Genomic DNA, 15,513 nt, shown 5'->3' on the forward strand with positions numbered 1-15,513 from the left:
GTTTCTTTGTCGTTGACCCTGGCTAGCCTTACCACTAGGTGTCGTGGTGAAGGCCTTTGTCTGTTAATATATATAGGTGTCCTGTTGGCTTCACTTACTGGTATTTCCTGCTCCTTCCCCAGATTTGGGAAATTCTCAGCTATTATTTCCTTGAATAGGCTCTCTGTTCCTCTTTCCCTCTCCTCTCCCTCAGGAATACCTATAATTCTTATGTTACATTTTCTAATAGAGTCAGATATTTCTCGGAGTCTTTCTTCATTTCTTTTTAGTCTTAGTTCTCTCTCCTCTTCCATCTGGAGTATATCTGTATTCCTATCCTCTAAAGTACTAATTCTTTCCTCCATATTGTCAGCTCTGTTCTTTAAAGATTCCAGATTCTCCTTTATCTCCTCCATTGTGTTCTTCATCTCCATCAGCACTGATTGGTTTTTCTTTATGATTTCAATCTCTTTTGTGAAGAAACTCCTAATCTCATTGAATTGTTTGTCTGTGTTGTCTCGTATTTCGTTGAGTGTTTTTATGATAGCTATTTTGAAATCTCTGTCATTTAGTTTATGGATTTCTGTGTCTTTGGGGTTGATTTCTGGGTGCTTGTCATTTTGTTTCTGGTCTGGTGATTTCATATATTTTTGCATTGTGGTTCCTGTGTTGGTTTTGTTTTTCCTCATCCTGGAAGTCTCTGGTTGCAATTTCCACCTGCCGCCACTGTCTGGTGGTAAAGGGCTGTGTAGTCTAAGCCCCCTGCGCTCTGCCCCGGTTTTTCTGCTGCGATCCGCAGTTTTGTTTTGTTTTTTTTCCCCGCTGCGATCCACAGGTCCAGTCGTTTGATCAGGTCTGCCTCGGATCGCTAGGTCTGGTCTGGTCGAGCTGCAGAGTCCGGGTTGTGGGGAGTGGGGAGCTCTCTCTTTTGCCCTCTGGGTCCCTGACGTGGGAGGCTTCTCGTTTGCCCCTCTTTATCCGCTCTCTGGGGTGCTCAGATGTTGATGGTAGCCCTGTGGCTCCTCTAAGTCCTCTGTGCGGGAGTTTCCCACTGGCTGAGAGAGTCCAAAGAGCCACGGTTTCCCCGCGGAGGGCCGCCCCTCCCCCCTCTCTGGGAGCCGCGTGGACCAGGATCGCCGATCTGATGGGGAGGGAGCGGAGTTCTCCTTACCTCTCCCCACTTCCTCTGGGGGCCCAGCACGTTCCGCTCTCAGATGTGCGGCCGTGTGGATCCCTCCGCTCTAGGTTTTCACTGTCTGGGATTCCGTTGTTGGTCTGTGACTGTTGCTTTTGTTGTATCTTGTCGGGGGAAGAGTTCACGGGAAAGCTCACTCCGCCATGATGCTGACGTCACTCTCCAGTTTCACTTTTTTAAGCTTCCCTGTCTGAGTAATTTGTACCATCTGTCCATTTTTAATACTAGTCAGAAGCCAGGGAGTCTTTCTTTTCCCTTCTCTCCATCCTCTTTCTCCTGTTCTCCAGTATCTCCAAATGATTTTGCCTCCTAAGCAACTTTTCTCCCCTTCCCTTTCCCTGTCAACTCTGAAGGATGTTTGTTAAAAGAGTACAGTGTTTTTACAAGGCTGCAGCTCATTGGCTCTGGAAATATGAGCATTCCTTAGTGTCTGTATGTGGTTGTGGGGCCTGAGAACAGGTCTCAGCTCAGTCAGTCATCTGTATACAACTCTCTCCATCTGAACGCTTTGCCCTGATGCTCCCCTAGCTGGTGCTGCAGAAATCCCAAGACTCTTCACTTGCCCACTGGCCCAAGCAGCATGGCCAAATTTGGAAGCTTCTGTGGATGGTGATCCCTTGCACACAAAACCAGGCTTTTCACTATTCTCCCCTCCTCCCAACAAGTAGCCATCTCTTAGTGTTGGGGGAGGAAACAAGAATATGGTTGCTGAAACTGTAATGATAGTGATTACAAAGAAGGAAAAAGGTTTAGTAGTTCCATCATCTACACTCAACCACTGATAGTATGTCCTTACAGCTCTTACTTCCACAGAGTTGCTCACTCTCTCTCTCTCTCTCTCTTTTTTTTTTTTAGTTTAAACCAGTTTTCGGGACAAATTGCCATGTATTTTGCTGCCTTTTACTTTTTTATTTTTTAATCAGTGTCCAACATTCACAGCTCTCTCAGTGGGTGCTCAGAAAATTCTTAATTACTTCACTTATTTAAAAACTTATTTTTAAGCCTTTAGAATTCCAGAAGATTTTTTTAGTGGCAAAACATAAAAGCAAGGAACCAAAAGACTTAACGTTTTTGTTTCAGCTTTGTCATTTATAGATTGTGCCACTAATACAATTTATTTTGTCTTTGGCCTTTTTTTTGTTATTAAATCTGTGAAATAAGGGATTTTGGACTACTTGATCTTTAAAATACTTTATAGGTCTTTGAGAAATTCCTGGAAGTAGGATAATTTTTAGTGGTGACTTCAGAGTCTGAGCTGCAGTTAAGTATAGTTCTCAATCAGTAATAAATATGATTTTGACCAAAACTGCAGAAGTCTTAAGGAGGTAATAAGGGTAGGGGGGTGATCATGAGTCAAGCTCTTAGAGGTTGGGGGTCTGTTGTCCTTTCACTAGAATGTAAATTCAAGAGGGCAGAAACTGTTGTCTGCTCTTTTCACTGGTGTATCTGTAGTGCCTACAATAATACCTGTTCGATATTTGACTTTGATAAGTGACCATTCCAAAGCTTTATGCTGTATAGCCTACAGGCATATCATTCCCCCATTGTTTATCATGTTTGGATAACATTGTTTATCATTTTTGCAAGAGTCTGTTACCCATTCCAGGAATGTAGCTTTTATAAAATAACGTTCTTCCTGTGGAAACAGGAGTGATTCCCCCCACCCCCCACCCCCCACTCACAATTCAGAACATTTTCAGGTTTCTTCCCTAGTATGAATTCTTCAGTGCTTTTAGTAAGGGCAGAAGTTTAGGTTAAGGGTTCTTTACATTCATTAATTTCTGTATGAATTTTCTGGTGTTTAGTCAAGCCTAGCTCTTATTCAAGTTTTCTCACATTTCTTATATAGATAGATTTTCCCAGTATGGGTTCTCTTGATCATGAAGGTTTGTTTTCTTTTAGAAAGCTCTTACACATCTATATGGGTTCCCTCCAGTGTAAGTTCTTTCATGTTAGGGAGCAATGACTGTTCTGAAGGTTTTTCTGTGTTTATTACATTCATAGGTTTTGTTGTTGTTGTTGTTTGTCTATTATGAATTCTCTGATGCTCTATAAAGCTTGTATTTCTTCTGAAAGCTTTACCACATTCATGACCCAAATGGGGTTTCTCTTCAGAATGAGTATTATGTTATTCAACACAAGATGAATTATGGTAGAAAGCTTGCTTACAATCAGGTTTTCTCTCCAGTAGCAATTCTCTGGTGCTTTTGATAAGTTTTAAGTAAGGGGTGAATTGTGCTTGAAATCTGTACTATAGTCATTACGTTGGATGATGTTTGCCTCTCTTATGAGTTTCTCAAGTGTTCATAAAGTTACATGCTCTGACTGAAAGTCCTCTGATGTGTATGACATTCAGAGAAGCAAGTTCTATACTTTCTTATTTGTTCTAGTAGGTCAATACAATAAGCCATTTAGATTATATTAATAAATACATTAAATACAAAGGATAGAAAAGGCCATCCTGTATGACTGGGATACACTAGAGATTGAGGAAGAATGCTGGTTAAATGAAGGAAAGTACGTAATAGGAATTCTGAATCTTATTACAACATGTCTGAAAAACTTACAATTGAGATATTTCTGACAATGTGTATAAAGAGCTTACTCTATGCAAACTTTCTTGTGTATACAAAGAGACTATAATCTGGGCAACATCCAAGTTCCAACATCAGGAATATCATAATTCTGTCCTTCTATTAATGAAAATTATCATTTGCATTAGAATTAAAATGTAAACAATCCATGAATATATTGAGAGGTTTGAAGAAAGCAAAGAAGACATGTAGACTTGAAATTTTTCTTTTAGACTGGAATAAACTGTTCTATTAGAAGCAAGATGCAGCTGTTTTATCAGTTCACATTATTGCTGTTCATCACCATGAACTTCCTTAATATATAGTAATGTCAGGCTTAGATTAGAACTGGAGAAGGTAAAGAAGAAAATTGTTGATTAGGAGAGGAGGTATATCATGGCATCAGTGGTAGCAGAAGATAGCTCCTGCCTTTATCTCTGGTCTCATTATAGAGGCAGCTTTAATGTATTAGGAGGGAGAGGGAGCAGAGAATGTGAGTACATTTGACAAGATAAGTTATATTTTTGATTTAACATATTACATTGGAGTTATATACTTTCAAAGCTTATTCTGTTGATTAAAAATATAGGAATCGTAGGGAGCACTTCATCTGTGGCTGAGACTTCTTTCTAAATAGCCATATAGGCTGAATGCTAATGGATATAGTATATTCCCTTAAAGCTTCCCACTTTTGAGCATAAGAATACTCAGCAATAATTATCTTCTCCTCGTGAGGATACCCCCCACACACAGTCTTTTACAATTCCATCACTTTTTCTTGTCTTTCCTCAATCTCTGTCTACATGCTGGTCTATATTGGCCTTTTCTCTTCTTCTATCTATAGGTCTCCCTACAACATCACCCTTAGAGCAGTCCTTTTAAGAGTGTTGGAACCTACAAGATGAAATTTAGATCAAGAATTTGACTTTACAGAACAAACCTACAAGACATAAGAGATGCTGTGGCTCCCGTGAAATTCACTAATTCTTTCATAGGGTAGGTGGTCGTCAGTTGTGGTGTTTGCCTTCCCACCAAATAAGCTTAGTTGAAAATTGGGCTTGACAGTGTTGTGGCTCAAAATGAATCCATGAATATTCTTTCACATGCACTTTTAATGACCATTAAGAAATTGCCTTTTTTTATGTGAGTCATTATTAGAAGATTTCTGTTCACTGCCTGATTTAAAAATTGCAAGTTAAATCCATTTGAACAAATATTAAGAGGTATCAAGGCTGCTATATTTCATTTAGCCTTTGCTAAAATGGAGGCTTATTTATGTAGTATACTCACCTTAAATCAGTCCTATTCTTAAGTCAGACCATAAAAAAAATATTCTTAGAGTCACTAAAGTTTACTTCAACTTTTTGGTGTTCATGGGAGATGTTTTAGTATAGATAACTCTTGACTAGGCTGATAAGCTGTGAAATGCAAGATGACGCTGGTGAGAGAATTTATTTCTTAGATTGCATTCTTGGTGTCACTTGGAGGAAGATCCTAGAGTCTGAGACAAAAAGAGACAGAGACAAAGGGAAAAGCAATTTTTTTCTCGCAGAGAGATTTAGTGGCTGTTGAGAGGTAGACATGGGGCAGGGCAAAATTCCTTTAAGGCCAGCTAACCGTAAATGATGTCAGAGTCTAAGAAGAAAGTAGTGGGTGAGTTGCTGGAGTGCTAGTGCAATTTCACCTTCATAATCCATTAAAAGGGTTTTTGTTGTTATTGTTTTTAACTTTTTATTTTGAGGTAATTACAGATTCACAGGAAATTACAAAAAAATAGCACAGGGATAATTATAGATTCATAGGAAGTTGCAAAAATAGTGCAGAGACGTCCCATTTACCCTTCACCCTGTTTTCCCTAGAAGTTACATCTTATATTAGTATAGTACAATATCAAAACTGGGAGATGGACTTTTGTACTCTATATGTCTATATAGTTCCATGACATCTTATTATATGTGTAGATTCGTCTAACCATCACCTCAGTCAAGATACAGAACTACTCCATCTCCACAAAGATGTCTCCCTTGTGCTTCCCCTTCTCAGTCACACCCATCCCACTCCTGCCGCTACTCCCCGCCATCCCTGACTCCTTGCAACTACTGATCTCTTCTCCATCTTTATAGTTCTGTTTGTCTTTGTATTAGATGGGCTAGTAATGTAACATTGTCTCAAATGGGAAATGTTTTCTGAAGCAGAAACTACCATTTTAAAAGATTTTTAAAAACCTGCTTGTTTCTTCACGTTTTCTAATTATAAATTTTTTTAGAATGGAGGGCTCCAATGGAATTTTAATCCATTTATTCCCAAGTAATGTGATTACAGATTCATTCATTCTCCCCTCCTTTCAGTCTGCTTTCAACAGAGTTTTCCTAAAGGGGCAAAGCATTTCTCTGTTAAATTAATGATGTTGAAATCTTCCAAGAATTGGATGGATTTTTCAAAACCTGTTAGCATTTCTTATTTGAGGAGTCAGAAAAGCATTAAAAAAATTTTAATGTAAAAAATAAAGCCATAATTCTCTGGTACTTTTGTCTGGGTTCCTTATTTATCTTAATAAATTATAATGATGAAGATGGAATCAAATGAGTTGTGTTTAAAGCACTTAGAAAGTGCCTGGCACATAATGATCTCTATATTAATGTTAACTATTATTTTTATTACTGCTAAGACATCTGTTCTCAGGATGAGAAGGAAGGACTTTTTAAGCACAAAATCAGTAGATTAAATCACACAGAAAAGGACAGGTGTGTTAGCTACTTTAAACAAACAAAAACCAGGCCCCTATATGCACACAAAGAAGATTGGGAAGATATATGTTTATATTGGGTGGTGGATTTATAGATGATTCACAGCCCCCCAACCCCCATTTTCTCTCTATTTAACAAATATAATTACTCTTACAGTTGGGAAAATTAAAGTAATAATATATAGAAAGGGAATTAAATATACCCAGTTTTCATAAGACTGTTGTGAAACTCACACTCGGTAGTGGTAGTATAAATGATTCTAGTATTTCAGGAGGGCAATTTGACAGGTATCAAACCCTTGGAAAAGTTCATACTCTTGAACCTAGTGATTTCACTTCTAGGCCTATGTTTTTAGGAAAGGATCATAAATGTCAGAAAAGGTGCAAGGATATTTATTATTTATAGTGTAGCCTTACTTATAACAGGAAAATGAAATCTGCTTTATGTGTAAAGGTCTATAATTGAGTTTGAACTCTACGTCAAATGGCTACATTGAGTGGTTTGTTAAGTTTAACAGCAATTTGATAGACGCACTTTGATCATAGCATTAATATAAATTTGGAAATTATATTAATTGGTTAAAAACAAGTTCGGTATTTATGGATTTAATCCTAGGAATTTTGTCCTAAAGTATGGCATCTTTTTTTTTTTTTTTTATAATTTTATTTATTTATTTCTTTTTCCCCAAAGCCCCAATAGATAGTTGTATGTCATAACTGCACATCTTTCTAGTTGCTGTATGTGGGACATGGCCTCAGCATGGCTGGAGAAGCGATGCGTCGGTGCGCGCCCGGGATCCGAACCCGGGCCGCCAGCAGCGGAGCGCACGCACTTAACCGCTAAGCCACGGGGCCGGCCCTAAAGTATGGCATCTTTATGTAGTTGTATAAATACGCTGTGATTTTTAGAAAGAACAAAAATGTTTTCTAACAGTTTGATGTTTTTAATATGGTTATCATATGTCATTTTTGTGTTAATATCATATCTACTACTATTTTCTGTCTATACAGAGGAATAATGTTAAATGAGCATATATCTAAGCTGAGTACGCAGTTTTTTTTTACTGTAGAGTTACTTCTGTCATTTTATTTTTTCCTTCAGTAATTTTGAATTTGAAAGTTGTAATTTTAGGTTTAAAAAAATTTTAAGGTTTTAAGTTTAAATTTTTAGGTTTAAAAAAAAGTTAGTAATTCATATCCTCAGAGCATTTACTGCTTATTTACTGTGTTGAAGCAATAATTGTCATCTCTTCCGTCAGTATTCTCCATCTCAGTTACTCAAACCAGAAACTTGGGAATCTTAATACTTCTGGATACCCCATTCTTAGCTTACACTATGTGAATACAATTATTGACCAAGTCCTGCCTGCCTCCAAAATATCTTAAATCTAACACTTCTTTCACTATCCACTAACACCACCCTAGTCAAGGGAACGTTATCTTTTTCTTGGAGTATTGTAATATCATAACTGTTTCCTAAATCTTCACCTGACTCAATCCATTCTTTTTTGTTTGTTTCTATTTTATTTTAAAATTGTATTGAAGATATGCATATATCACATTTAAGAAGTCAAATATTTCCATGAGAGAACAAAATATAACAGTTCCCTAGCCTGGTTGCTCCTACCCTTCCAGCCTCCATCCACCGTTGAGCGCCACACCCATCCGAGTCTCTTAGCTATTCTTCCTTGGAGGAATTTATGTCCATTTTTCAAATAATATATCTAAATGCCTATTGTTTCTGATTTTTCAGTTTTGGATATGATTTACTAACTCTGCTATAGAAGATGATTTCACTCTCTTATATTCTCTTCCCCTCACGTTTACACACTTCACTTCTTCCTCTTTTTCCCATGTAGTTATGTCACAATTTTGACATGAATAAGTAACTTACTTATATTGTTTTCCTTGAGCTGATAACTTACGTTAGCTTTCTCTCTGCTTGTCACTAATTTTTCTGCCAGAAGTGGATGTAGCCAGTGTGTCTTCTCAATGTGTTCAAATACTTCAGATATTCTGTTAATTATCTTTCAGAGACATCTCTCTTGGAATCTCTGTCGTCTTGCAACTTACTATCTGGACTGTTGTTCTTAAGGTCTACTCACAGATTTGTCCCAGGATCTCCCTTTACTGTTAATCTGGGAATACCCAATATTTTCTTTCTGTGTTGGTTCCTCAGTTTCCTGGATCCTGTGTCCTCCTTTTTCTTAATTTGCTGGTTGTGATGGAACACATATTCTACTAGCTCTCCAAGAATAGGAGCAAAGAATGCAAATACTCTGAGACTTTTGTGTCTGAAAACGTCTGTAGTATACTTTCATACTTAATTGATATTTTTGTGGATATAGATTCTAGGATTTTGAAGGCATTGTTTTCAGTTGTCTTTTAACTTCCAGTGCTGCTATTGAGATATACAATACCTTCTGATTCCCGTTTTCCTGTATGTGATCTATTTTTGTTTGTTCTGTTTTTGAATCTGACAGATTTTCTGATCTCATTGTGTCCCATGTGCTGCAATTTTTTGATGCTAGGCCTTGGTTTGAGTCTTTTTTTTTTTTTAATCCATTGTAATGGGCACTATTTAGGTCTTTTCTTGCCTTTAAGTTCTGAGGACACTTTCTTAAATTATTTTTTTTGGTAAGTTACTTTTCTCCATTTTCTCTGTTCTCTCTTAAAATTCTTATTATTCAGATTTTGCCTCTTATGGACATTTCTAATTAACATATTTTTGCTCCTGTTTTTAGCTTATTGTTTAAAAGATTTTTATCGCCTTTATCTTACAACTCTTATGTTGATTTTTTTGTGTGTGTGTGAGGAAGATCGGCCCTGAGCTAACATTTGCCAATCCTCCTCTTTTTGCTGAGGAAGACTGGCCCTGGGCCAACATCCATGCCCATCTTCCTCCACTTTATATGGGACGCCGCCACAGCTTGGCTTGACAAGCGGTGCATCGGTGCGCGCCCAGGATCCGAACCGGCGAACCCCGGGCCACTGCAGCAGAGTGCGTGCACCCAACCGCTTGCGCCACCAGGCCAGCCCCTCTTCTGTTGATTTTTTAAATTTCTCTTATTATATTTTTCATTTCCAAAAGCTGTTTTGTTCTCTGAATATTTCTTTTTTATATCCTCCTGTTTTTGCCTAATGGGAGCAATATCTATTCTCATCTGTCTGAGAGTAATGATTATATGTTTTCGTTTTCTTCTTTTCTCAGTTTTCTTTTGTTCTCTGTCCTAACGCAGTTTTGTTAGAGTTCTTTTTCTTTTTTCCTATAGATTCTGTCTCTTTCTGGTGGTGGTGGTTGTATTACAGCAGGGTTCTTAACCTATTTTGAACCTTGGACCCCTTTGGCAGACTGAAGCCCATGGAACTGAGCCCTTCTTTAAAATCAAAGGAAATCAGTTCTATTAAAATACACTTATCAAAATATTTTTTAAAGTGTAATATAGCAATATATGTGCTTTATTAACATATTAAGTGAGATCTAGAGGTGAGGAGATCATAATTTCAAAGTAATGATGAGCGTAAATGACATTTTTGAGATATCTGTATGAGTGGTAATGTGATATGAAAATATCTGTGATTTTTATTAGTGACGAAGTCACATGTATTGCCAATTTTTCTGTAATCTGTAGCCTACATTTATAATTAAAAAGAATGTCATTTCAGTTAGAAGTTAGTGTAAAATAAAATTTTAATTTTTTTTGTGTAAGTCCTTGAGCTCTTTGAATTCTGTTGACAGATACTGTGGGGAGTCAGGAACCCCTTTTTTAGAAGTTTCTTCAAATATCTGGGGTCATTGGCTGTCATTTCAAAGAGTGAGGTACTGGAAAGCTGATTGGAAGCTCTGAGTGAGTGATTGGGGCTTGACTGCTAACTAGTAGGCTTCAGTATATATTGTGGTATGCTCAACTTTCATTATCTGTAGATCTTGCCTCTTGGGATTCAAATCTCTTCAGAGGAGAATCTACCAGTCTGCCTATGGAGAATAAGTCTAGTTATCTATGTTCTTATAGACAGTTAGTTTTGCCCTCTTATGTTCTACTAATAAAATTTGCTTTTGTGATTTATCTGAATGGTTATAATATTAGATATGTTCCTATGAAATAAAACAGTTCTAGGAAGGGACACAACTGTCTTTCATGTTTTGAAACCCTTAATATAATAAGAAAACTGGGCTATTCCATGAATTTGTATTTAATTTTCAACTTAATTTTTCAGGAGCTTTCAAGTTGTGGATGGAATAAAAAAGAAAAATATAGCTCTGCACCAAATGCAGTTGCCTTCACAAGAAGATTTAATCATGTGAGTTGCTTATAAAATTTTGGTAGTTTCTGAAATTCAATTCCACAATATATGATTTTCCATTAAGAAGTAGTTTAACTTTTTACGTCAATTCTGGAATATTTTCAGCCAATATCTCTTCAAATATTGTCTCTCTGCATGATTTCTATTTTCCTTTGAAACTTAGCATTCTTTCCTGCTTGTATCTTAACCTTTCGTACTTTTATATCTATTCCCTTTGTGCTCCATTCTACGTAATTTCCTCAGATCTGTATTTCAGTTCACTAATTCTCTTCAGATGTCTCATAGCTGTTTCAAATCTGTATGCTTTTACACTAGTGTCATTTTTTTCTAATTTTTAAATTTCTTAAATCATTTTCAACTTTTTATTGTTATTCTCCAGAGTCTTTGAGGTAATAATTCCCTGTTATTTCTGCTGATCTTTATTCACAGTGGTTTGTTTTCTTATGCATTTTGTAATTTTGGATTGAGAGCTCATGTCTGTTTAAGCTTTTTCTGTGGGAATTTTGCTGCTGCCTAGATTGAGGGTATCTCCTTTCTGAGAGGCTTTTTGTTACTTTTGCCAGTACAAAGGGCTATCACAGACCTAGGGCTATTTTGTATATGTTTTCATTGGGGAACATCTGTACTTCTCTGTAGAGAAAATTTAAACTTCAAATTCAGTTAAGGGCGGGTTGCAAATTCTCATGAAAGACTTATTTTTCTCCTTCTTCTGTATTGTCTCCCTCTGCCAGTAGGTGAATTGGTTTAGTCTACCTTTTCACCAAGATTGTAGCCCTTTGAAGATTCCTTAGATAGAAGTAGAGCAGGGAGGGTAGATGTGTGAGGCCTTGTAGTATGTCTTTGAAGGAATGTTAAATCCCAAGCCTCTGTGTCACTGAGAGGAAAATCCTCCAAGGGCAGCTACAGTACCTTTCTTTTAATCACTGCTTTGCCTTTATTTTCTTCTTTGTTTTTAGCCACTAGGGAAATCTTTCATTTTTTGAGTTAGCCATACATTTTTTAAAAAAGAGTTTGTTATCTTTAACCCAGCATTTCTAGGGGTTTATATCAAATAGTTTCTCAGGTTATTTGGTTCACTGTATTCCCAAAAATGGAAGTAGATTCAAGTTTTTAAAAATTAGATTAAACCATTAATAGGGGCATAGAGCAAGCATGTCTTGTACTGAATTCTATATTTAAGCTATGTAGCACTTTTTTTCAAAGATTTTCTGAGGTGGTCAGAATTTATCATCACAGTAAAAGTTCTTTCTTTGCCATACAGAAATATTACGTTACTATACTCACAAATTTGACTTTAGATTTTAAGCACTCATATTATTCTTAAGAGAGCCAAAAAATTGTCAGAGTCAAATACGTCACAATGTACCAAAAGCCTTTATCCTTATTACAGAACATAATTGATCCTATATAAGCTCCATTACCTAGTTACTCCATTGCTCTATTATTTTCTCCTAGTAGGGTCATAGGAGAGCTGAAGTAGCAAACTACAAAGGAAGTTAGAAAGAGTCTTTTAGAGGGAACATATCTACATCTTTATTTTTAAATGGATCTCTTGTAGATAGCATATAGTTGGGTCTTCCTTTTTTTTTTATCCAGTCTGACAATCTCTGCTTCTTAATTTAGTCTTAGAAAAGATACCAAGATAGTTCAGCGAGTTTCCATATATAGGTGGCCTCCCCCAGTGGTAACATTTTACATAAATGTGGTATAGTTATTAGATCCATGAAATATTGGTACAATACCATTAACTAAACTAAGGACCCTAATCAAATTTCTCCAGTTTTCCCACTAATATCCTTTTTGTTGTTCCAAGATACCATTTGGGATCCTTCGTTGCATTTGGTTGTCAGTAATTCCAGCAAAAGGGTTATCTTATGGTCTGTTTCTTTTTACAGCTTTTTCTCTTAACTCTCAGTCAAAATTCTCTGTTTCTTTGCATGTCTGGTAATTTTTTCAATTGTATAGTCATCAATAGTGCTTTTAAATATAGTCATATTTTTAATATGACTTTATTTATATCCATAGTGCTTTTAAATATAGTTATAGACATGAGTTGTGCTTTTAAATAGTTGTTTTTATAATTTGTAATTATAATCAGACAAGCACTCCTAAAGATACCAGCTACTCCATGTTATCAGAAATGGAACGCTCCCTCATCTCTTTAAAAACTATACTTTTTATTGATTATCAAAATAATAACGTGTATTGCAGGAAAATTGAAAAAATGTAGAAATGTATAAAAAGCTGGGGGAAAAAACTCACCCAGAGGTGACTTAACATTTCAGCTTATATCCTTCCATTCTTTACTTTTTCTTAATCTAATAGAAATCACGTTGTACATATAATTTATAGGCTTATTGTCTTAACATACCATGAAATATTTCTATATCATAAAATCACGTTTAAAACATTTTTAGTATCTATATAATCTGTGACTTGACTGTATCATAATTTTAATAATCACTCTATTGCATATTTCTCTGATAACTTGTGGTCATGCCAGTGACTTCCTGATTTTTTTTTATTGTGGGAAGGGTTAAGTGTCTTTTAAATGTTATCTTTAGATAATTGAAAATTTGACTGATAATTAGAAATTTTGGATAATTGGAAATTGATGTTTTTAGGAGTGATAATGATATTGGGTTATGTTTATTAAAAAAGACTTCTTACTCTGAAAATATTTATAGATGCAATTATACAGTGTCTGTGATTTGCTTCACAGTATTACTGGGGCATTTGAGGGTGGGGTAAGGGTGGGGGTGAAAAAGCTTGGCCATAACTTGGTTGTGGAAACTGGTTGATGTACTGGGAGCTTCATTATTATCTTCTGTTTAGTTCAGTATACATTTGAAGTTTTCCATGATAAAAAGTAGAGAAACTAAAGTTTAAAGTATTTTTGGCTGCAAATACAAGGTTTTCATAACACCTCTATATGATTATAAAACCGTGAATAGAGCAACTACAGTAAAAATATCCGGTGTTTTCTAGGATTTATTTTTTATGAAATATTTGATATGTTTCAAAGAATGTGTTAAATATTTGTTTGAATCATATGCAATTGCTGATGTTCGACCACTTTTAGCTTACAAAAATGGCAAGTTCATATCGTTAATCTAATATGTAGTATGAAGAAACATTCTAATAAACAACTGTGAATTCACCACCTAAGCTAAGACATAAAATATTAACAAAATGCCTCTTGAGGCATTTTATATTTTCTTCCCTCTACCCTCACTTAAGGGGTAACTATTATCTGAAAATTTGGGGTTTTTTTCTTTCTACTTGTTTAGTTGGTTTTTAAAATTTTTTTAACTCCTTTCATAATTCCCTTATAGATTTACCAGAAATGTTTGTGTCCCTAAACAGCATGTTGTATAATCTTGCTTGTTTTTCATCTTCTGTGTTTGGCTTTTTTCATTTGTGTTTTTCTCTGATGTGTCCATGGTGATATATTTAGCTCTGGTTCATTGATTTTCACTGCTGTCTAGCATTTCATTCCATGAATATCAGAATGAATTTATCATTCTTTTGAGGACAGACATGAAACATATTTACCAATATTTTGCTATTATGAAGAATGTTGCTATAAATATTCTGAGAGTCTTTTGGTGTCCATGTGCAATAGTTTCTCTAGGCAGTGGCTTTCAGACTTTTTTGACTGTGACCCACAATAAGATCAAATATTTTACATTGCAGCTCAATATAGATACACAGCTGAAACAAAAGTTTTTTGAGATAACATTTGCTTGTATTAGGTGATATGTACTTTGATCTTTTCTGCTAAAAAAAGCAGTTGAAAAACATTACAGCTTACACTCACTAAATTGTAAAATTTGTCATAGAGTATTAGATGCATGTTTAACTATACAAGACAAGTGTCTTTTTTTTTTCAAAATGGTATTACCAATTTGCATTCCTACCAGCAGAGTATAAGAGCTTTTAAAAATTACTACATGTCCTTATCAATACTTGGTATCATCAAACTTAGCCATCTAATTGGTATATAAAATAACTTCAGCTTTCATTTTCATTCAATAAATATTTATTAAGCTCCTGCTGTGTCTTAGGCACTGTTCTCGATGTTTGGGATATATTAATAAACAAGAAAAACAAAGATCGCCTCCTTCATGGACCTTTTCATGCTAGCTCTTCCTCATTTTAATTTTACTTTTTTTTTCCATTTTCAGAAGTTCTGTCATTTTCAAATCTCCTTGGTCATTTTTATTATTCTCTTTTTTCTTACTCATTTTAAACTACTTATTATAGAGTAAAACATGAATATAAAAAAACCACAAAACAAATATATGATTTAATGAATTATTGTCAAGCAAATATCCTTGTAACACCATCTAGGTCAAAAAATAAAATTTTACCAACCACCCTAAAAACCCTTCCATGTGCCTCGTCTGGTCACACACTTTCTTCCTCCAAGAGTAATTACAGTACTCACTTTCTTGTGTTTCTTTTTATAGTTTTGTCACCTAAGTGTGGATCCCTAAGACACTGTAATTTAGCCTTGCCAATTTTTAAAGTTTGTTAAATGTTTAAGACTTTTTAATTTACAGTTTTTCCCTTCATCCCTTTCTTTTCCTTATCATATACCTATGGAGAAACCCAGGCATTTTGATCTGTAGAGTCTCCCACAGTCTGGATTGCATTCGGTGCAGTTTAATATGTTCTGTTTTCTGGAAATTAGCTGCTGGTTCCAAAAGTTC

General features: G+C 35.6%; 1 protein-coding gene across 2 annotated transcripts in view; it reads left to right on the forward strand.

Annotated features, from left to right (window-relative positions):
* Positions 1 to 15,513, forward strand: part of RALGPS2 (Ral GEF with PH domain and SH3 binding motif 2) — a 169,814-nt gene that overhangs the window by 58,809 nt on the left and 95,492 nt on the right. For both annotated transcript variants that reach the window (XM_087438382.1, XM_087438386.1), the window contains exon 5: positions 10,712 to 10,795. In XM_087438382.1, the coding sequence (XP_087294508.1) occupies positions 10,712 to 10,795 (84 nt within the window). The remainder of the gene's footprint in view (positions 1 to 10,711; positions 10,796 to 15,513) is intronic.

Source organism: Ceratotherium simum, chromosome 2 (assembly GCF_057802395.1).
Source record: "Ceratotherium simum simum isolate JZ-2026a chromosome 2, ASM5780239v1, whole genome shotgun sequence".
Lineage (NCBI taxonomy): Eukaryota > Metazoa > Chordata > Mammalia > Perissodactyla > Rhinocerotidae > Ceratotherium > Ceratotherium simum.